A 24,653-nucleotide genomic window follows, 5' to 3' on the forward strand; every position below is an offset into this window, starting at 1 on the left:
CACGTTGAAATCCAGAAACGTTCTCCTCTGCCTCGGGTTTAGTGCTCTGCACGTTGGCCTGCCCAGCCGAGGGCGCCTGCTGTTCTTGGTAGTCTGGTGGTGCCGGTTCTGATCGGTAACATCGGTTTTCGGCGCTTTTCTAGCGACGATTTTCAATGGCAATGTCTCCAGACTTTTCAGAGGTGAAGATCTCGAAGTTCTGGTATCGTGAGACTCCAGTAATAGTGCAGAAATCGACACTTTGCTGGAGGAGCGTTAATAAACGAGCGTTAATAAACAAGCAGAGTTTGCCGTGGTTGTTGTTGTTGTTATTCTATTCACACATACCTATTAGGTTGGAAATGTAATAGCTATGCGTAAATAGGTATATAAGGTATATTAGGTATATGAGGTATATTAGGTATATTAGATTGGAAACGTAATAGGTATGTGTGAATAGGTATATTAGGTATATTAGGTTGTAAATGTAATAGGTATGCGTGAATAGGTATATACAGTAGGTATATTAGGTACATTAGATTGGAAATGTAATAACCCAGCGCAAAGTGGGGCCTTGTCGTCACGTTTCACCAGAACTGCGTATTGTGTTGACTGTCGTGCGAACGGGCCAAAGACTCACCCTGGTGGCCCGGTGTGTGTTCTCCTCCGCAGGACGTGTGTGAGCTACTGTCCCACGGGCTACCACGAGGACCAGGGGGCCCGGCGCTGCCGCCGCTGCCACCAGGGCTGTGAGAGGTGCGTGGGCCGCTCGTCCACCGAGTGTCTCTCCTGCCGACGAGGGCTCTACTTCAACCCCCTCAACTCCACCTGCTCCGACTCGTGCCCCGCCGGGTTCTTCGCTGACGAGAGTAAGTTAACGTGGCGTCTGTTGGCTAAGCCAGCCTGGGCGCACCCTGGACACACCTCCTAGATCTGTAGTCGGGCCAGCACATTCAGTTATCGTTCCGTTATCTTGGCATGGATATTGATTCATAGACTGATAAAATGACAAACACACGCGCGTCGTCTGTTGTGATACCCTCACATCTGGCCCCTCTTGTCTCTCGGCCATGTTGTCTGCGTGTGAGCGGTCGTTTGAGCATGATAGGACTGGGGTCGGGTTACGAAATCACTCACAGAATAGAGGGACTTTCCGTGCAGCTAAACAGATGTTTGGAAATCATTTTAGCTCTTTAAATCTTATACACTCGCCTGGATTGTGTCGTGTCACTTGCTATCTACAGTACTGAGTGTACTGAGATGTACTATGTTTACTGAGATGTCCTGAGATGTCCTGAGATGTACTGAGATGAACTGAGATGTACTGAGATGTACTGAGGTGTACTGAGATGTACTGAGATGTCCTGAGATGTCCTGAGATGTACTGAGATGTACTGAGGTGTACTGAGATGTACTGAGATGTACTCAGATGTCCTGAGATGTCCTGAGATGTACTGAGATGTCCTGAGATGTACTGAGATGAACTGAGATGTACTGAGATGTACTCAGTGTACTCAGATGTCCTGAGATGTCCTGAGATGTACTCAGTGTACTCAGATGTCCTGAGATGTCCTGAGATGTCCTGAGATGTACTGAGATGTACTGAGATGTACTCAGTGTACTCAGATGTTCTGACTGGATGTGAAAGTGAGCAGTTTCATGGTTGTTTGTGTGTTCGGTGCTTTAACATGTACTCGTCTGTGTGCTGGGATATTTGTTCAGACTTGGCGAACCCTCGGCTAACGTGTCTCCCCCCTCACTGCAGTTCAGAGACAGTGTCTGAAGTGTCATGAGAACTGCCTGAAGTGCCTGCGTGACTCAGACCGCTGCATCGCCTGTACTGATGGCTTCAGGTACGGGAGAAGGATGACAGTGTGGATGGGAATAAATGAGGCCATCTGTTGTTAAATGAGCCCATCTGTATCTACAGTAAACAGGAAATGAGTGTGAATTCTGTGCGTAGTCTGGCAGGAATGACGTGCGTTCCGGAATGTGCTAACGGAACCTTCTTCCACCTGGAGGAGATGAAGTGTAGTCCCTGTCACGCGTCCTGCGCCACCTGCACAGGTGAGTGTGTCCCGGGCTCTGTCACCTGTCTCTGTCACCTGTCCTTCATACTTCCTGTCACTCTCTGTCATCGATAGCTGAATCCCAAATCGTGCACTTAGGCGAAAGTGCAGAGCACTCGCGGCCTTGTGGGCTTACATGCGCGTTCCCGCTAAGTCCACAAGGGCTCAGGGTAGTCCCAAAACGGAATTGCTAGGTCCACAAGTGCGCCACTGCCGCCATTTTGCGCACTTTAACCGCACTTACCGAAAGTCCGCAATTTCGCTGACTTAGGAGCAGAAAATACCCACAGCCCACCGCGTCTTATGTGACACAGTGCTTGAGTGCATCCGTGTCATGATCCGAGTGCATCACACATAAATGATGACATTTGCAGATAACACAACATTTATCTTGAAATCCACATGCTGCAAACATATCCCATCCAACATACATTTTAAATTATGATTAAATTAAAACAGACTTCAGTCGGTCAATTTGCAGAGCCGAGTGGAGGAGCGCGTCAGAGCAGCCTCTGCGTCGGAGGGACGCGGCAGCCAATGAAAACGAAGTGGGAGGGGCATTGAGCTAAACTGGCTTGGGAATCGTTGGCACGCTGCTGGAAGTGCTGTCCCATTTAATTCACGGCCCTGCACCCTCTGGCCCTTCCAGCTGACGTCAATTAAGTGCTCAGGCCGCAAGTGCAAGGGGCCGCAAGGGTGGTTTGCGCACTCAGATTGGGATTCAGCTCCTGTCCCAGACACAGGTGTGCGTCTCTGTAATTAGTCCTACCCAGAACAACATGACACGTCCACTGGACCTTTATTTATAACCTTTTTTTTCTCCACGGGGCGCGGTGACTGTGGCGTTGTGACCCGGTATAGTTAGGTCAGCCTGACAAAATGACTGCTGAGCTGTTGACAGTTCTATGGTCCAATCAAATGTCAGAGACTAGGGCTGCGTTCCGAATCGCATACTTCTACTTCTTACTACCAGTACCTACTACAGCTGCCCTTAGAAAGTACGTACTTTGCAAGCAGTAGGCATCCAATTGGGACATACTACCTTGTCATAACATTGCGCCTTGAAATTTGCCCACATCCGTCGCTGTCCATAACGCGACATTCGTCTACAGCTGTCAACTCGTGCATGTGACGCACATTACCGCTGCGCAAAGGATTGTGGGTCAGAATAGCCAGAAAAGCCTGCTGGCGTGCATACTGCAAAATACGACCGGATGTAGTAGGTCATCCTGGTATTTTTGCCATACTGCATGTGGCATACTATGTATTGGGACATACTACATTCTGTTTTGGCATACTATATAGTAGGGTAGTAGGCGATTCGGAACGCAGCCTAGACTTCATCCTTCAGCACCTGGACTCCCAGCTGCGTGTGCCTGACTCTACCTGCAGGTGGATCACCGACTTCCTGTCTGACAGGAAGCAGCAGGTGAAGCTGGGAAAACACGTCTCTGACTCCAGGACCATCAGCACCGGCTCCCCCCAAGGCTGCGTCCCCCCTCTCCCCTCTACTCCTCTCCCTGAACACGAACAGCTGCACCTCCAGCCACCAGTCAGTCAAGCTCCTGAATTTTGTGAAGGACACCACCCTCATTGGGCTCATCTCTGATGGGGACAATTTAGAAAGAATCCAGCCCCACCCACCCACCCCCCATCACGCTAGGTGACTCCCCGGCTGAAGATCAGCTCCCTCAGAAGAGGGTGTACTTCCTGAGGCATCTGAAGAGGTTCAACCTGCCAAAGCCAATGATGGAACACTTCTACACCGTCATCATCATCATGGGGGCGGCTGTAGCTCAGTTGGTAGAGCGGGTCGTTCTATGATCGAAGGGTCAGTGGTTCGAATCCCAGCTCCGACTGTCCACATGTCGAAGTGTCCTTGAGCAAGACACCTAACCCCAAATTGTTCCCAATGAGCAGGTTAGCACCTTGCATGGCAGCTGCCGCCATTGGTGTGTGAATGTGTGTGTGATTGGGTGAATGAGAGGCCATTGTAAAGCGCTTTGAGTGCCGCTAAGGTGGAAAAGCGCTATATAAGTGCAGTCCATTTACCATTTTACCATCATCGAGTCTATCCTCACTTCTTCCATCACCATCTGGTACGCTGCAGCCGCAGCCAAGGACAAGAGCAGACTGCAGCGTGTCATCCCCTCTGCTGAGAGAGTGATTGGCTGCAACCTGCTATCTCTCCAAGAACTGCACGCCTCCAGGACCCTGGATATTGTGGCTGACCCCTTTGGCAGGAGGTTCCGGTCCATCAGGACCCAAATCTCTAGGCACAAAAACAGCTTCTTTCCGACTGCAATTGGTCTCATCAACAAAGCACAAGACCCCCAAGGACTGTCTAGTTTCTCGCTCTATGTTTATTTTCATTATCGCAGATTGTATTGTATCACTTTATTCTGTGTTGCAATGTTTATTATCATGCACCAACAGACCTAGTCAAATTCCTCGGAGGTGCAAACCTACTTGGCTAAATAGAAATGTGAATCTGATAGAGACTGGAATGGATCGCTTGACAAACATGTGACATGTTAATTTAGGAGTTAAAGGTCATGATTGTGTTCTAATTATCTGCCTTAATGAACAAGATAATGTTGTTGGCACGGCAGGGATATTTGTCATCAGTGATTTATAGTAGTGTCAGACTGAATTAGATTAGGACATTTATTGATATTGAGAAACCTAATTACAGGATGACCAGTGGGGCCAGGTTTGCAATGTCATCTAAAGCTGGCATCTAGCTGGTGAGGTGTTGGCTTTGGAGTGACTGAGCCGATATTATTGACAGAAACTAATCCCTTTCTGGGAGAGCAGTCAGAGGGATTGGATCAACAAAACGTCAAGTAGCTTTTAGAAGGATTGTTATTACTGCTGAGGAGCTGTGTTAGTTCACCACTGGCCAGGGGAGGGAGGGAGGGAGGGAGGGAGGGAGAGAGAGAGAGATAGAGAGAGAGAGAGAGAGAGAGAGAGAGAGAGAAAACTCCAACCATCGTCCAAAGGAACAACTGAAAATGTACCCATGCTCTTATCTCCACCAGGGGCAGCTGTGGCTCAGGAGGTAGAGCAGGTCGTCCAGTGATCGTAGGGTCAGCGGTTCGAATCCCGGCTTCTCCTGTCCACACGATCAGATCAGAGAAAAGCTACAGATTTTGAAAAAATCTGAAAACAAACAAAACCCACTTGACAGTTCAATATCAAGTGAAGATTTGGAACAGAAGCTAAAATACCTCAAATCAAAAAAATCTTGTGGTCCTGACCGTATCAAAAATAAAATGCTTAAAAATGTTACTCCTGAACTGTAGAAAGCTATGTTCAAGTTATTCAGTCTGGTCGTGAGCTCTGGCTGTTCAGGCTAAGTGACCACAGCTTGGCTATTGATGAAGACAGATTCTTTAGACCTACCCCAATATCTGAAAAGTCAGAATATGGGAATGGTGACAAAAAAAGTCCATAACTTGAGAATGCTCACTCCTATCTTAATCACATTTGCTGAGGTATGTACCAGGGTCTGCCCTACATCACCAAATAATCAGAATGTAATTGCCAAATACTGCAATATAGTACTGTAAACATAGCTTTAGTTTAGGCGGAAATGGTACTTTTGAGGTGACGGGCACCCAGCACCCTGTGCCTTAGCTGTGACCCAGCGTCATCAACCGCTCCCAGACTCCTCACTGGTTCCTCAGTGATAGACCTGGGGGCTGTCAGGCCCAAAGCAGAACTTTGGGATCTGCACCAGGGATCTGGACTTCACCGGCTTAAAGCTCATACAAGCCCAGCTCCTCTGGGCAGTTCAGGATCCACCCGCTACCTGGGACAGATGTTGTCACAGACAGGTCATCCATAAGGGGCTTAATAGGCGGCTATCGGACACCGAAATTAGTGAGATGCCCTCTGCACTGAACAGACTTTACCAGCATGTTCATGGCAAGTGCAGAAAGCATCACTGAAGTGGTTCATCCAGTAATGATTCCCTTCTCCAGCTTCTGCCACTCTGAGGTTGTCGACCCAGCAGAGACTCTCAGAGTGAAGCTGTTGTAGTAGTCAAGAATGAGTTCCCTGAACTGGCCTGGGATATGCTGCCGTTTCAGTACCTCTTTGACCAGCTTGAGGAATACGGACCCCGGACCCATGGGCATTAGCCAGGTCCAGTAGCAAGAGAATACGCACCTCTGCTTTACAGAAAACAGGAAAAAGGAAAAGAATGTGCTTGGATGGGTCCCACCCCTACATATTCCAGAGGGAAGCCAATGTCAATGTCAATGTCATTTTATTCATATAGCACCATTCATACAAATCAATGTAGCACATAGTGCTTTACATAAAAGAACAATGAAAGACTGTACACATAAAAGAACAATGAAAGACTGTACAAAGTCCTTTAATGTCCATCATGAGACAGCAGTATGGGGGCAGTCACATCCCTAAACTCCTGTTATGGAGTCAAGGGGTGGATTGTGAGAGATGGAGCCATTGAACCAGTCCTGTTTAAGAACCCCCAGCACCTACAGAGGTGACATTACTCATTTGTATTGCAGAGAGGCAAACTGTGGAGAGAGAGTAGAAAGTGCCAGTGTCTCTCTGATGGCCCTCCTGAATGCTGAGCAGAATCTCTAATTATGTCCCCAAACGTGTCTGAAGAACCTGATACTGGACATGACTTCATCCACTCATTACTCATTACTACATCCACTCATCGCTGACAGACGCACATTGGTACATGCATACACTCACACACACACACACACACACGCACACGCACACACACAGCACACACACACACACAAACACACACACACGAGCACACACACACGAGCACACACACACACACACACACTTTATTTCTCTGTCCTGTGTTTGTATGCTCTTGATTCTTTACTGTAGTTTGTTTTCTAGTTTTTGTTGTTTATGAAATGACGTTTATCACTTTGAGATTTGACGCTATAGAAAATACATGTATAATAATAATTATTATTATTAGTAGTAGTAGTAGTAGTAGTAGTATTATTAGTATTATTATTGTATTATTTTGTCACGACTAGACAAGCTCAATGGCATCTCCTACCTGGATTTATGTAGGAGATACTGTTTTAAATGGTTTGTTTTAATATACATGTTTCAATAAAACTTTTTACTTCTGACTATTTACTTATCTCCATGTTGTAGAGGAATGTGATTTTATTTAAACTGTACTTTATTGGGTCACTCACATTCTGACTGCTTGGTGATGTAATACAGCCAGCTGGTCTTTTCCTCCTGAAATACAGTATGATGACGATCAGCGAGAGCATTCTCAACATATAGGCTCTTATGCCACCAATCCCCCATTCGGAAGGACCTAATCTGTCTGTTTCAGAGAAGGGGCATGTCTAAAGAAATCTCATTTGCAATAAATCGGTACTAGATATCTCCATACTGGCTATTGGCTATTGTTCAATAGCACCCCAGGCAATTCAGTAACCATATATTGGACAGTAACCTATGTTTTTTGATAAATGAGAGAAAAGTAAACGAGTCCTCTTTTCCTATCACCACAAAAGTAAATGTAACCCATATGGGGCCCACATATATGTGCGTGCGTGTGTGTGTGTGTGCGTGTGTGTGTGTGTGTGAGCATGTGTGTGTGTGTGTGTGTGTGTGCTTGTGTGTGTGTGTGTGTAGTTACACTGGTGAGTCCTGCTTCCTCAGCTGGTTGAACTCAGCTGCCTTCTTCCCCAGAGGCAGCGCCTCGGAGCTGTCTGACTGTCTGGACTCTGTTGTTGGCTGGGAAGTGAGAGAGCGACGGTGTTCTGTTGTGTTAAATGTGTGTGTGTTTTTCAGGCCCGGGGAAGGAGGAGTGTATTCAGTGTGCCGTGGACCACCTCCTGCAGGAGTGGCGGTGTGTGCAGATGTGTTCCGCGGGGTTCTACCCAGGAGACATAGCGGAGTACCCCCAGAGGATGTGCCACAAGTACGTTCCTCCAAATGAACCGCTACCTCTTTCACTAACACTTTATATTAAGGTCCTCGTATTAAAGGAGAATGTTCTTTTTCGACAACCTGGACCTTATTGACAGCATATTATAAGACGTTTGACTCACCGAGATAACTTTGGTGTAATTCGGAGGCCTGTAGAAGAAATTTAAAATCCAGCGCAAGCCAAGTATATCCATGTAATGGTGGCGGACGGGGCACTGAGAATGCAGCTTCTAAAAAACTATTTTTTGCCGCGAAACGGTTGTTTTCATCAATCTGTTTTTATGAATCGATAGTTGTGCTTCCCTAAACCGAGGGCTTGTTGTGGTTTTCAAATATGTGGTCTTGTAATATGATCTTTAGAAACTTCTTTAGAAACAAATAAAGCTTCCCCACTTGCTCCAGCACGCATGCCCACAGCGCGCAGACTGGCTATTCTCTGGCTACACTCACGGCTCACAAGCCCTCTCTTTAGAGAAGCACAACTAGCGATTCATAAAAACAGATTTTTTAGAAGCTGCATTCTCAGTGCCCCGTCCGCCGCCATTACATGGATATACTTGGCTCGCGCTGGATTTTAAATTTCTTCTACAGGCCTCCGAATTACACCAAAGTTATCTCTGTGAGTCAAACGTCTTATATTATGCCGTAAATAAGGTCCAGGTTGTGGAAAAAGAACATTCTCCTTTAAGCATTAATTAATAGGTATTACAGTCCTTATAAGATGCTTATTAACATTAATATGTGTTAATAATCATTTATAAATGTTAATAATAGTATTATAAACACATTTGTCGTTAAATATAAGACATTTATAAGAAACGTTAATTAAGAACGTTCATAAAAGTCTTCGTCTCGTTTCTTATACATACTTATTAGCCATTAATTGTGCACTTTTTATGTACGTTACTATGCATTTTGCAATATCGCTAGCGGATCTAAAGAGATGAGAGCCATGCGTCAGACACATGGTGACACAGTGGGGCAGAAGTTCTAAGGTTTGTGAGCGCAGTGTAAACAGTGCTTAGTCTGCAGAAAGCGCGCTGTGCTGCTTCAGTTAGCGCTGGAGGTTCAAAGCCTGCGCCTCAGTGCGCAATCAGCAGCGCACGTCACCACCCTCAAACCAGAATGTGCACAGGGAGAATATAGAGACTTGCAGAACACAGACTTGCTTTGTCCATAATGAGGTTACCTCTGTGTGACTGACTGCTTTAAACTATGAGGACTGATGTGGTACAGTAGGTTATCTTTAGTCTGGTCATATTTGCTGTTGATGGTTTAACGAGACATCGGCCATGTATCATATTTGCAGGTGTAGCATACTGGGCTGAGTTTCCCAGAGGCATCGTAGCACTACGTTCATCGTAAGCTACGGCGTTCATCGTAGCGCTACGATGCCTCTGGGAAACTCAGCCCAGATCATTGTAGGCTATCCCTGGCATCTATTAATTTGCAATCTGCCAATTGTAATCAGTGAATATCTGAGTGCTCCAGTTTTAATCCACGTTACAGTCGTAATTTAATTTTTATAATTTCCTTAATTCATCGGGACATAATAACTCTATCTGAGATCATTTGGTTAGTATGTTACCTGGTAAATATCAGTGTTGCACAAATATCGGATTATCAAAAATATTGAATAATAATTGTGCTCCCCCATGCATGCAGTTCATACAACTGTGTGTTCATAATTAACAGGGGTTATGGTTGTGGGCTGGGGGGTTATGGTTGTGTGGGCTGGGGGGTTATGGTTGTGTGGGCTGGGGGGTTATAGTTGTGTGGGCTGGGGGGTTATATTTGTGTAGACTGGGGGGTTATGGTTGTGTGGGCTGGGGGGTTATGGTTGTGTCTATGCTGGGGGGTTATGGTTGTGTAGACTGGGGGGTTATGGTTGTGTGGGCTGGGGGGTTATGGTTGTGTGGGCTGGGGGGTTATAGTTGTGTGGGCTGGGGGGTTATGGTTGTGTCTATGCTGGGGGGTTATAGTTGTGTGGGCTGGGGGGTTATGGTTGTGTCTATGCTGGGGGGTTATGGTTGTGTAGACTGGGGGGTTATGGTTGTGTGGGCTGGGGGGTTATGGTTGTGTCTATGCTGGGGGGTTATGGTTGTGTCTATGCTGGGGGATTATGCACAACTGGATCACACCTGCTTTTCAAAGGCGGAGAAATTTCACCTCAAAACAGACGTGTGCTTTACCCCGCAGTTTGAATACATACGGAATATTACTGAGTCTCTCTCTGCGCCCAGTCAGTCTCAATGTCCACCCTTACGGACTCACAGACTTTGAGGCGCGGTCCTGCTAAGTGCCTGAGGGCTTAGGGCCGTCCCATTGTCAAATGCTCAAGCACATGAGGGCTCTCTGGCAGACATTTTGAGCCCTTAATACCCCCTCCCATAAGTCTGCACGTCTGCAGACTTCGCCTGAGGGAACTCCCCACAATTCATATCGCTGTGACGTGAAACACGAGGTTACCTGAAGAACGGCCAATAAACAAGCAACCCTAACATTCATGTTACAAAACAAAATATGCTTTCGTGTTTTCAGGGGACTTTCTTATCTGCACTGGGGTTTGTATAATTGGATTTGTTTGAAAATATGCAGGCTATGGTTATAAATTACATCAATTTCTGTTGCCATACATCATATGATTCCCCAGTTAAAAGCTGCATGACATTAATTGATTGTTCTGTGCAGGGGGGCGCAGATATGGAATGATCTAGAGGGATTTATAAAACCATCACAGTCATTTTTTCATTCAAGAAAAATCGATGATAAAAAATGACTCACTTGCATTCCACTTGAACATAACCACCACAGAGACCTGCATGACTGAGTCTCAATTAGTCAGAACACTGTACTACTCTTCAATAATGTTTTGAATCTGCTTGTGTATGTCCACTGTGTGTATTTGTGTGTGTGTGTGTGTGTGTGTGTGCGTGTGTGTGCGTGTGTGTGTGTGTGTGTGTGTGTGTGTGTGTGTGTGTGCATGATTAGTGAATGGTGAGAGTTGAGAGCGTGCTTCGTGTGCACCTGAATATATCTATGTATGTCTGTGACAAATTAAATTATCGTACTTAATTGGGTCCCGTCCTTAAAGGACAATGCTCGTTTTTGACAACCTGGACCTTATTTACGACATATTATAAGACGTTTGACTCACCGAGATCACTTTGGTGTAGTTCAGAGGCCTGTAGAAGAAATTTAAAATCCAGCGCGAGCCAGTATATCCATGTAATGGCGGTGGTCGGGGCACTTAGAATGCAGTTTCTAAAAATCTATTTTCTGCTGTTGTGGTTTTCACATGCCATGATCTTTAGAAACTTCTTTCGAAACGAAATAGCTTCCTCACTTGCTCCAGCACTAATGCGCACAGCGCGCAATCGTTGCTCCAGCACGCTGTGCGCATGTGTGCTGGAGCAAGTGAGGAAGCTATTTCGTGTCTAAAGACGTTTCTAAAGATCATATTACAGAGGCATGTGAAATACCACAACAGGCCTATGCTCTCTATGTAAGCGCAACTAGCGATTCATCAAGACAGATTGAAGAAAACAACCGTTTCGCGGCAGAAAATAGATTTTTAGAAACTGCATTCGAGCGACATTTGTTGAGCGACACTTTTCAAGAAGCATAAATTAGGCTCCAGCTGGCCGGCTCTTGAACTAGGTGAGCTCATTCTGATGGGACAGGGGAACCACAGGGTCCTCAGGTGGGACCAGATCTATTGAGGGGCCAGTCACGTTGTGCCTTTAGGCCCCGTACCTCCTCCATCACCTCCACAATGAGTTTAACTACATCCTCCAACGATGGGCCCCAAAGACGTCATGGACGATCTAAAATAATAGAATAGAATAGAATAAAATAGATAGGAATAGAATACAATAGAATAGAATAGAATAGAATGTTTAAAGAAAGCAAAAAGAAGTCTTCAGTCTTGATTTAAAAGAACTGAGAGTTGCAGCAGACCTGCAGTTTTCTGGAAGTTTGTTCCAGATATGTGGAGCATAAAAAACTGAATGCTGCTTCTCCATGTTTTGTTTTAACTCTGGGGACAGAAAGCAGGCCTGTGCCAGACGACCTGAGAGGTCTGGATGGTTCATAACATAGCAGCAGATCAGAAATATATTTTGGCCCTAAACCATTCACTGCTTTATAAACCAACAGCAGTATTTTAAAGCAAATTCTTTGACATAGAGGAAGCCAGTGTAAAGACCTCAGAACTGGAGTGATGTGATCCACTTTCTTGGTCTTAGTGAGGACTCGAGCAGTGGCGTTCTGAATCAGCTGCAGCTGTCTGATAGATTTTTTAGAGAGACCTGTAAACACATCGTTACAATAGTCAAGTCTACTGAAGATAAATGCATGGACAAGTTTTTCCAGATGATTTTCCAACATCAGTTGATTGACAGCTCTTATGACTACGCCAATACATCCTCTGCACCAAACTTGTGGGAAATGTAGACTTACAAAAATATGTTTTAAAAATACTTTTAAATGACTGAATAATACAAAAGGTATGCACATTTATTTTGTTGTGTCCTAGACAACTGGCAAGTGTCACATTCAATCATGATGTTACTCCGTTAACAAGTTTCTTATAAATATCAATTTATAAAAAATAAATAAATAAATGGGCATAATTAAAGGCTAATAAGTATGTATAAGAAACAAATAAGGCTTTTATTAACATTCATAAGCAGTTTATAAACTGTTACCAAGTTGCTTATACATGGCTTGTAATCTAACTATAAACATATTTACAATGCTATTAACACTTATAAATGTTTTATTGAGACATATTAATTTTAATAAGCATCTTATCAGGATCTTTTTACCTATTAGCTCATGCTTAAGAGGATCTTAATATAAAGTGTTACCGAGCAGATCTGAATTCTTCAATCACAAATGAATTAGCACCTTTTAATTAGATGACGACAATCTTCCCTGTTCTTGTGGGATCGGGATGTGCAAAACTTTATGAACTCACGATTGGAGGTGAACTTTTGACTGGAGGTGAACTATCCTGCAGCCAGATGTGATGTTGTTCTGTTGTGTAAGTGTTTACAGTATGTTCTTGGCCTGTGTGTGTATCTCCGTAGTTTTGTGGGAAGCCAGTGTTTGTGTCTCTGTGGGCGGGGCTTCCAGTCTCCGAGGGCGGGGCTTCCAATCTCCGAGGGTAGTTCTGAGGTCAGCAGCTATGCTGATGCCAGTAATGATGTCACATGAACCCTTTCTGGTACTCTCCTTGGCATCGCTACCTCTCTCTCCTGCCCAGAAACCCTCTCCCACTCTGGCCCTCTTCTCACTGTGTACAGTCATCTCTCCTTCTCTCTCTCTCTCTCTCTCTCTCTCTCTCTTTCTCTCGCTGTCTCTGCTCGGTGCTCGCTCGCTCTCTCCACCTCTTTCACAATCACTCTCCCTCCGATGCCTGGAACACTGTCATTACCGTCTGCCATCTGGGTCTCGTTAGTCACTGTGTGTGTGCGTGTGTGTGTGTGTGTGTGTGTGTGTGTGTGTGTGTGTGTGTGTGTGAATGTGTACATACATGTGTGTGTGTGTGTGTGTGTGTGAATGTGTACATACATGTGTGTGTGTGTGTGTGTTTGTCTGTGTGTGTGTGTGTGTGTGTGTGTGTGTGTGTGTGTCTGTCTGTGTGTGTGTGTGTGTGTGTGTGTGTGTGTGTGTGTGTGAGTGTGTGTGTGTGTGCGTGCGTGCGTGTGTGTGTGTGTGTGTTGCTGTATAAAGTCACTTGTTCCAAGCCCCTGATCAGACTCCCCAGAGCCCTCAAGACCACCCTGTCACTAGGACCACCACCCTGTCACCACCAACACCACCCTGTCACCACCAACACCACCCTGTCACCACCAACACCACCCTGTCACCACCACCTCCACCAACACCACCCTGTCACCACCAACACCACCCTGTCACCACCACCTCCACCAACACCACCCTGTCACCACCACCACAACCCTGCCCTGCCAGGATACCTCACTCTCAGTCTTCTCAAATCAAATCAAATCAAACTTTATTTGTATAGCGCATTTCATACACAGAGGCAACACAATGCACTTTACAGAGAGCAATGGGGGGTGGGCATAAGTCCCACCCCTACATATTCCAGAGGGAAGCAAAAAAAGTTTCACCCAGGGGCCAGAAAAGTGAGCTGTAAAAATTCTTCCCTGATCCCTCTCAACGAGACAATCGAGCAAGTTCCTGGAAAATGTTTGTCTATTGGCTAAGAACATATACAGAGCAGTAAACATGGGCTGAATGCTTCATAAGAGAGACAAGATTAACAGTAGAGTAGATAAATAGTTAGAGAGATGTTGCCTACATGGTCGGCCATTATGTGTTATCGATCTATATAGTGTATAATATAATATTTAAGTGATTCATATAACAAAGCACAATAAGCTCTTAGCAGAACAGGCTCATAGAGAATGTAGAGTAAACTAGGTGTAGTCGCCAAGCAGAGGTGGGGAGACAGAAAGCAGAGAGACAAGAGTAGAAAAGGGGAGGGGTTGGCTGGATAGGGACAGCTGACGACAGAGACTGGGAAGGAGCTGGACACGAGGAAGGCAGGGGGCCTCTCCAGGAGGCATGGGGAGTCATTAGGAGGACCTTGGCCGAGGACGGGGGAAGCTCTCCAGGACCTGATACTGGGTGGCCTGCAGGAGACAGGGGGGTGTCCACAGGGCCTGTTTATGCTGGCCTCACACTACAGGATTTTGGGGCCAATTTATCCCCGATTCACCCCTCCTGACAATCGGAGGAGAAATCTGGTCTGGCACGTTGGTCGGTACCGATGTTGGGCCCAGATGATCTTGTGATGTGACAGGTTTACAGATCCAATCTTAAACCTCCTGATCGACTCGCAGACCCATCGGGGTCACGCCGATAGTACCAAACATGTTTGATATTTACGATTATTGCGCCACTACTTTTCAAGCGAGACGGCGAGACCAGTGGTTCGTTGCTCCCTCGGGCACGATAAGATCCTGTAGTGTGTGATGAGCCGTTATTTTCAAATCTTATCATGTGTGCATGTTTGAGATTCACGAGAAGAACATCTGTTAAGATTCTCCTTATGTGCGTGATACAACCTGATTTCAAAAAAGGATTTTAGATATCCTTTAGTGTGAGCCCGGCATTAGAGTATAAGAGGGAGAGACACTAGGGAGGAGTCCAGGGTTAGTGGCTGTACTGGACATCCACAGCAGACACGGGGGTATCTATCGGACTCAGGGTGGTCTGCAGGTGACAGTGGGGCCACTGGACCTGGTTAGAAGGTAGGAGGGAGAGAGAGAGGCACTAGGGAGAGGGGAGGTAGAAAAGGGTTAGAAGCACGCAGAGCCATAAAAGCAACACAGATATTAAAACAGAACGTGCCAGTCGCTGGGCAACCAGCATTTATATATACATCTATATATACACACAGTGCATAACAGGATATACACCAATGTATACGAAGGATTCACAAGCAGGCTGGAGGCTGGTACCCCGCCCCCCCCCCCATCCCCATCTCTCTCTCTGTGTTTGGGACATTCCACCCCCCCCCCCATCCCCATCTCTCTCTCTGTGTTTGGGACATTCCACCGGAGTGACTTATGGCGCCGGTCCAGCAAGCAGCCCGGTGTGTCTGCCGGCGCCTCCCCCTCCCCACGCCTCTCCCTCTCCCTCCCCACGCCTCCCCCTCCCTGCGCCTCTCCCTCCCCACACCTCCCCCTCTCCCTCCCCACACCTCCCCCTCTCCCTCCCCACGCCTCCCCCTCCCCTCCCCACGCCCCCCCCCCCCCCCTCCCTGCCCCGCCCCCAGCTCCCCACGCCGCGCCTCACCTCCGTGTCCGCCTGCCGCTCGCTTTTTTCATTTCCATAATTGCCTATAAATCAGTGGCATGGCGCAATCTAAGAGCAACAACAGCGGCGACTGGGTCCGTAAATCTCTCACCTGCGGCCCCGCGGGGGATTGATGGCGGCATCAGCCTCCCTTTAGCTCCCGGTAATGGCGGCGCGGCGAGGGAGAAAGCTGTTTTTGACGCTGCGCTTTTTATAAATCAGCTAGGTGGTTTATGGAGGCCGCCGCCGGCAAATAGAAGCTCTTAAAGAAGGTCATGGTTGGTGATTGTGGAGGGAACGGCGGGGGTCCCCGCTGTGTGGGGAGGATCTGGAGGGGGGGCGGCCGGGGGGGGCTTGGGGCAACAGCAGCAGAGGGCAATAAAATACCTGCAAAGGTCATGACCCAGGAGTGTGGCGGAATGAGCAGGGTATCAATAATTCCAGACCAGGAAGACAATCTGCACATGTCACACCAGGGCAAACAGGACTTCAGTTGGAATCTTATAGATGAGATTCGGTTAGCTTTCATGTCAAGGTCAAGGTCAACTTTATTTATATAGAACGTTTAACAAACAAAGTTGCACCAAAGTGCTTTACAATATAAAAACAATACAAATACAAAATACAATATAAAGTGAAAGTTAACATTCAATACAATAAACGAACACAACACGCTTAGGGATGTATAGCCTAACAAGCCTCAAAAGCTAATGAAAACAAGTGAGTCTTCAACTGTGACTCGAAAACCTCTGAGGTCTGGGCAGACCTAATTTGCAGTGGCAGACTGTTCCACAGCTTGGGGGCCGCCATCGCAAAAGCTTGGTCGCCTTTTATCTTTGGCCTAGACCTTGGGACATCTAACGGTAGTTCAAGCCACACAGTGTTGAAATGGATCAATACTGTAGATTCTGAAATGGCTTAGAATTGTTGATAGCATAGTGCTTTGTTGATAGTCTGGGATAGTTGTTGACAGTCCTCCATCTTTGTTTCTGCCTTTCCATTGTGTTCATGTTCAGAAGGTCTCTGTTCTCTCTCAGGCCTGTCAGGCAGTGCGAGGACGTACTGTGTGTGTCTTTATTGTCTTGTCCTTACTGTCCGCTCTCTCAGAACAGCCTTGGGCAGAAAACCATCACTGCATGATAACAATTGCATTTTTCACTGGTCATTATTCTCGACAATATTTGTACACATTGTTCTGTTTATTTGGTCTCTCACCGGCAGGAGAAGAATAAAACTGAATTTTGGATCTGGGAATTGAACGTTCTTTTCTCTCCTGTTTTTATTCCCCCTCCACTGTGTGTGTGTGTGTGTGTGTGTGTGTGTGTGTGTGTGTGTTTGTTGTCCAGGTGCGAGGAGAACTGTCTGATTTGCGACGGTCCAGGAACGACGTGCACCAAATGCAAAGAGGGATACAATCTGGCAAGCAGGACCTGCATTGTAAACGCCACCTGTAACAATGGTGAGTTCCCTCATTGAATGTCACACAAAGGACAGAAATAGCCGGCCGCCTTTTCCGCTACCAGGGGAATGACAATAACACAGTTGAATGCTGAACAGATTGCTGCAGCCTAACAATGTCATAGCTGGGATTCATGTCACACTTCATCTTTCTCATCCTGAGAGAAGCAAGTACGCCGGCAGAAAGGCTCTAATTGGCATTAACAAGCACTTTTCTCTGCCTCCGCTGCATAGCTGCCGGGCCCGGTTCTGACGCCACACGCTTGCGCCATTAAAACCCGTTTTGTAATTTAGCGCTTGTGAAAATGGACCAGAACTAACTGCGGGAATTACATGGGCTCATATCCCTCTCAAGCTCCACTAATGCATGTGATTTGGAGCAGGAAAATGTGAAAGATTGTTCATCCTCTCAGAAAATTGAATTTCAGACGACAAGGGAGACATCTTTTAAAGAGTGGCATAATGAAAAGTGAAGTTTATATACATGACCTAACTTTGAAATGATTGATTGTAAATATGTGCATGAAACATTTAGCTGAGTGATGATTGAATAGTATTTGATGACCTGAAGCCAGTGCTATAACCCAGCATCCAGACGCTGGTTTCCTGACACACTATTGATGCCATTTGGGCCTCAGGGGGGAGTCAGGGAAGAACTACAGTTTCAGCTGTGTGGCTGCCATGTTGGACAGCTTTATGTCTAGCCTGACTCCTCATATAACAACACTACATCATCACCTTGGCAGGAAAAGAACAGGTTAACTACTAAAACAGTGCCGGTAGGCTGGCGTCTGTCTGTCTGTCTGCTGACTGAGGCCGGGGTGACAGAGGAAGAGTCTGTGATAGCGTCTAGCTCTAACCACCCTGCTAAGCCTCTATGGGGGGTTTAAAGCTGCAATGTTGAATATCTCACATAGGTGACTATGGAGATGCCATATTCAATTCAAAAACAACCATGTTTTGTGCTGGAGCTGTGTGTTGTCCGGTCGGGAGTGCTCTGCAAGGTGGAAAACATATTTGCCAAGTATCACTCAGACTACGACTTCATGTGACCTTTTATTTATTTATTTATTTTTCTGTACTTTCTCCACTAGAGTCGCTTTCAATTCAGATTTTTGTTTTTAGTTTCACAGTTTTCAGCCTGGGGCCCTAGGGTGTGCTGACTTGGCTCTAGTGTGTTCTGCAGGGGCAGGATGTGATGTGGGTTTGAAAGAGCCGGGGCCTCGGACTGCATTAGCAGAAAGCAGCAGGAGAGCGCGGGGGTGGGGGGAGGGGGGTGAAGGATTGGCAGGACAACAACAATGTTGCTATGAGTAAACAGTGCCTGTATGGACTGACCGCGCTCCCAGGGTGTTATGTAAGAGAACCAGGGGTCTCTGGCCTGGTTAACTGGAACCGGTCCCCAGCTGGGTGTCAGACCCGCCTATTCCCACCAGACACGCGATCCAAGGTGGCGCTCAGGTCAGGGAGAGAGTTGGGGGTGGACAGGTAGTCCGGGAGTAGACTACTTCTTGCTTCTTAAAAGTGATTTATTTCCCCTTTTTTTTTAGAAGAAGAATTCTTTATTCATCACGCACCATGTGATGCTGGCTTCAGGCTACACAAATTCAGACCGATTTTGGACCGAATTTTTTCAAAGATTTAATATTTTCACCCCTCTCTCTGGCTGGAGACAGGAGGGGCATTCAGCCAGGCAGCAGACTAGTTGTTATTCTGTGTATTCGCCAGTAATTGTGTCATTTTAAGCTACTGGCCTGATAGACGTGAACAGCCTGGTGAGGTACTGGGTGGACCAGGGGGAGGCATGGGAGGGAGGCCAAGGCAGCAGATTGACTTCCGCCCTCTGCGCTCTCCGCACTGTCCTGTCTTGACACTGTCCTGTCTCGTCCCTGAACCCTGTCCAATGTTGTCTCCATCTTATGCACCATGCTAGAAACAAATTCCTAGTATGTTGAAAACCCACAATGGCAATGAAACAAATTCAGATTCTGTTTAGGAGGCAGCAGCATCCCAGCAGTCGGCCTGATAGCTGCCTTCCGTCCACATTCAGCTGGCCTGGCATGCCTTAGCCGTAGTTGGGCCGGTCACCTGTAGGCAGCCAGCAGTCTCTCTCTCTCTCTCTCTCTCACACTCTCTCACTCTCTCTCTCTCTCTCTCTCTCTCTACCATAGTGGGGTGTAAATTGTACACAGGAGCCTGCCTGTGTAATTGTGTGAAGAACGTTCTTTAAAGCTAGTGTACCCAGCTAAAGAAGTGATTTATTGTGGAGTGCATAGTTAAGTGACTGAGTGTATTTAGTGCATAGTTAAGTGACTGGGTGTATTTAGTGCATAGTTAAGTGACTGGGTGTATTTAGTGCATAGTTAAAGGACAATGTTCGTTTTTGACAACCTGGACCTTATTTACGATTTATTATAAGACGTTTGACTCACCGAGATCACTTTGGTGTAGTTCGGAGGCATGTAGAAGAAATGTAAAATCCAGCGCGAGCCAGTATATCCATGTAATGTCGGTGGTCGGGGCACTTATAATGCAGTTTCTAAAAATCTATTTTCTGCCGCGAAACGGTTGTTTTCATCAATCTGTCTTCATGAATTGCTAGTTGTGCTTACATAGAGCATAGGCCTGTGGTGGTTTTTCACATGCCTCTGTAATATGATCTTTAGAAACGTCTTACAACGTAAACGAAATAGCTTCCTCGCACAGCGCACAATCGTTGCTCCAGCACGCTGTGCGCATGCGTGCTGGAGCAAGTGAGGAAGCTATTTCGTTTCGAAAGACGTTTCTTGATATTTTTCAATTATTTTTTATAATGAAGGTTGAAATACAGACATATCTAGTGCTACTAATGTCACATCATGTGTATCAATGATTCACCAAATCAAGCTCTCTACAAACCCTGGTAGAGTGAATAAGATACAATAACGTCTCCATCTAGTGGGCAAACAAGTCCATGCATCTGTATGGTCTAAAGTCCTATAATGAATGTTGAAATACAGACATATCTAGCTCTACTAAACACATCAAGCTCTACTCTCTGCGGATGTAGAAAGTACATGGTTTCCCGAGTAAACTTGTCTGAGACTATACTGAGACACCAAGCAGAGTTTTTGATTTAAAAATCTAAATGTACTTGTCAATGGAAAAATGCATTGGAAAGGCGCCCTTTTTGTGGTGGATTCTGGTACTACGGGGGGACTGACACAATCACTCACTCACTCACTCACTCACTCACTCACTCACTCATTCACTCACTCACTCACTCACTCACTGACTCACTCACTCACTCACTCACTCACTCACTCACTGACTCACTCACTCACTCACTCACTCACTCACTCACTCACTCACTCACTCACTCACAATGCAACACGACCAACCTAAAGTCCCCCCCCCCTCGGCTGTGGCCGGGTGGGGGGTAGTAACAGCCTGTGACCCCCGGAGGAAGGGCAGGATGGGGCTGAGAGATGGGGTCTGGATGGACAGAAGGATGGTGATGGATGGTAGAGGGAGTTATTATTGAACTAAACTACACATGTAGTGGGTGACCCAGGAAACACACACATGCATTAAGGTCGTGGATGAAGTGCGTCTCCTGCTCCTCACCCATCCCGTCATCCGTCCCTCAAGGGCAGCTGGGAGCAGACAGCAGCAGCATGAATTTCTCCTCTCATCTTCTCTCCCACAGCGGATGAGGTGTTCTGCGAGATGGTGAAGTTGAACCAGCTATGTGAGAAGAAGCTGTTCCGTGAGTTCTGCTGCAGAACGTGTCTGATGAATGGCAAGAACAAGGAGGGGACCTGCAAGGGAACCTGAAGAACCCTCCACCTACCCTCTCATCCACCACAGGCTTCAACATGTCTTTGTCCATTGTACCCGTATCTTGTACATATGACAAAGATCCTTGAACCCTTGAGGGGTTAGGGTCAACGCTAGGGTCAACACTAATCTATGACTCTGATCCGCTGTACATTTTTTAACTTGCTAATGTCTGTGTTTGAATGACTATGTCAATTTACTCTGTAAAGGGTAGATTTTCATAAGATATATTTTTTAAAGTTGTCTGTTTTCTAAACTACATACAGTATGTAGAACATGTACAAAAAAGTTTATTTTGTATTTAAAGGCTGCATCATGTAACCGTAGGGTGCTTTTTACAATAAGGAAGTCGCTACAATATCTGAACCACTGCTTTCATCAGAACTGGTCACTCAGCTAGTATTGATTTAGTACCCAACTGGATTAAGAGCCCAAAACTCACTGAAAATGGGATCAGCTTTTTTCAAAATTAACGTAACTTCCATAAGACAACTTTCTATGCTGCTTTTAGTTGTTGTAGATAAATGTGTAAAACATTAATTGTACTGTACCCATTTCAAATGCTGTACATTTCAGAATGTGTATTTGATGTTTTAAAGATTGTTTCGTGTAAGTTCAAAGGACTGAAATAAATCGGTACATTGTGTATGATATTGTGTTTGTGCTTTGTGTCTGACTATAGTGAGAGTCTGTCTCGTTGGCACATACAGTAGGTATGATGTAGGCCTACAGTATATGTTCTTAGAATCACATCATTCTAGTCAGTCCCAGGACAACACTCCCTAGATCTCTGGAATTACTGTCCCTTGAGCTTTGTAAGTGACGCTAAACAATAGGTGTGTTTTCTCATTCAAATGAATGCTTTTTCAGTGTCCTTTAGAAGACAAAGTCCTTCTTGTCTCTCTGTGTGATGTAGAGTAGTCTATTGTTTAGTTCAGTCTGTGACTGAGAAAGGGAGGCAAAGATTTATTTCCAAAAAGATCCCAAAGGAAGTTCAACCTACATGAAGGGATTTCTGTCATGTGGATCTTGCAACTTGATTTATTAATAATTCACCATCTCCATACAGAGTATTATTGACCTGTGTGCTGAAAGTAAGGCCCTATGTTCCCCTATGGTTCATCACTCTCCATGACCCTTTACCGTCCTATCACTGAGAGACTGGCTTTATTTATGACTGAATTATGGTCACTCAGTTCACTGGCCCGGAGCTGACGTGTTAGAAAGACCGTTGTCATGGTGAGTGATCTGAGGTCTCGACCAGTCGACCTATGCTGTGGCCATGTAATGGGTTTAACTAATACTCCTCATTTGAAACTTTCCAGAAGCTCTTGTTTGGAGCCATTTCAAGTTGTTTCGGTAACTGAGCTTGGTGTGTTGATGCTACAGTTTCAAGTATTTTTTTCTGATTACATTATGGGTCTCTTAGGTCTCATTTGGAATTCCATTTCCCCGTTACTCAGCTTAAGGGTTGATAATGAGCGCCCCCTGCTGGTTAAGAGTGTGCTCACTATGCCCAAGGGTTTGCCACTGATTCCAGAGATTTTCCAATTTCCACGCTACGTTCAATTTTTAATCAGAACATGCAATTTCACATACTACTAGGTTAAAACGTCCACATATAATATCTAATGTAATAACTAATCAAATGGTGTTTATAGGGACGGTCGTTGAAAACTCCAAAGTACACTCCAAGTCTGCAGTGAAACGCCAGGGGTTATACTGCGCTACAAAGTAGAAAAGGCAGTACTGTAACTTCCCCAAGTGCAGAACTGAGAAAAATGACTTTAAAGTTGTTTGCCTATAGGGTTTTTTGCAGTAACTGTAAATTCGACCCCATATTTTCTCCAAAATACAACACATTCGAGATAAGATATTTGTCCATGGTCAAACCCTACACCCCCTCCCGACCGCTAGGCTCTGCTACCCCGGGCGCCTGGTTGCCCCGTCACTTCGAGGCCCCTGCGGTCGATCGACACGGTCACGGCTCTTCTCTGTCCTGACCCCACAGTGGTGGAATGAACTGCCCACTGATGTCAGGACAGCAGAGTCGCTGCCCATCTTTCGCCGCAGGCTCAAAACTAATCTCTTCAAGAAGTACTACAACAATCCTCCCTCCTAAGCACTTACTGTATTTTATTGTATTGTATTGTATTGTACTGTATTTTAGATTGCTATTCTTGCACTTTGCCTCCAGCACTAGATTATGCTCTTAGTCACTTGTTTTAGAGAGAAGGTGCACTTGTGAGTACTGGCAAGTAGTAGTACATTGGCTTTTCCTACGTTAAATGCAATTATTGTTAGTCGCTTTGGATAAAAGCGTCTGCTAAATGACTAATGTTATGTAATGTCCACATGACAAAATGTCTTTAATGTGACATAAATTATTATAAATCATTTTCAACCAAACATTAAGTTACTGTTTTTTTTCCTTTGTAGGGCAGTACAGCCCTCTAACCCCATAGCCCTCTGGAGCCATATGTGAAAGCCTCATTTCATCTCTCATATGAGTTCTGCCCCATCTGGATTCTCTGGGTCTATCCTTTGTCATTCATACTAGCCTACAGTACGTAGAAAGATGACTCGATTCATGCAGTTTGCCCACAGTGACTTCCTTGAGCAGTTGTGTGGTGATGATTACTGTACTGTGGAGGTGGCTAGTGTGTATAGCTCCAGCATGCCCCATCTCTCAGTCTCATATAAGTACATTAGGACTGTTTCAGAGATATAGAATTGGCCTTGGAGAGTCAATCCTCTCTATCTTTCCATAGGGATAGTTTAGGTCCTGTGACAGAGCTCCCTGTGTGGTTCCCCAGACTAACTGAGCTAACAAGCATCCGGGTGTCAGGATAGATGGGTTGTTGTAGTGAATTGCCCTGACTAGCTGCAAGCGGACCATCCCTGTCTTACAGCTGTTGTACGTAAACCACTTATCCGACTCTCTGTGTGATAGTGCTTCCCAGTATGAACACATGACTATCTGTGTGATAGTGTTTCCCAGTATGAACACATGAGTCATGACTATCTGTGTGATAGTGCTTCCCAGTATGAACACATGACTATTGAACACATGACTATCTGTGTGATAGTGCTTCCCAGTATGAACACATGACTATTGAACACATGACTATCTGTGTGATAGTGCTTCCCAGTATGAACACATGACTATTGAACACATGACTATCTGTTTGATAGTGCTTCCCAGTATGAACACATGACTATCTGTGTGATAGTGCTTCCCAGTATGAACACATGACTGAAACATTCAACTCCACTATTGAGACATACTGTAATGTTGCAGCACACATTCAATATCCATCATTCATGTCACTCAGTCTGAACCAAGTGACGGGCATACTAAGTCATGACGGCGCCTTATTCCTCTTGTTCAATCTGACTTTCCCCATTTCTGCTTCTCTGAGCGCTATGAAAGAGACGCCGGCTCCCAAATCCCCAGTGGCCCTGCTATCAGTCCCATGCATCCTCTCTTTTTCAATCGGCCTTTTCCCTTCTCTGCCTCTCTTGAATGAGGTG

The 24,653-nt window shown here is 45.8% G+C and overlaps 1 protein-coding gene across 1 annotated transcript in view; it reads left to right on the top strand.

The window, feature by feature from the left end:
* The window catches only part of pcsk6 (proprotein convertase subtilisin/kexin type 6), a 70,644-nt gene extending 48,907 nt beyond the window's left edge, over nt 1-21,737 (top strand). Inside the window, exons 16-21 of the mRNA XM_084436554.1 lie at nt 652-848; nt 1,745-1,832; nt 1,943-2,046; nt 7,872-8,001; nt 17,189-17,301; nt 20,989-21,737. Of these exons, the coding sequence (XP_084292680.1) occupies nt 652-848; nt 1,745-1,832; nt 1,943-2,046; nt 7,872-8,001; nt 17,189-17,301; nt 20,989-21,116 (760 nt within the window). The 3' untranslated portion in view covers nt 21,117-21,737. The remainder of the gene's footprint in view (nt 1-651; nt 849-1,744; nt 1,833-1,942; nt 2,047-7,871; nt 8,002-17,188; nt 17,302-20,988) is intronic.
* The last annotated feature ends 2,916 nt before the right edge of the window (nt 21,738-24,653 follow it).

The sequence above is a fragment of the Borostomias antarcticus genome (genome assembly GCF_949987555.1).
Source record: "Borostomias antarcticus genome assembly, chromosome: 4".
Classification (NCBI taxonomy): Eukaryota; Metazoa; Chordata; class Actinopteri; order Stomiiformes; family Stomiidae; genus Borostomias; species Borostomias antarcticus.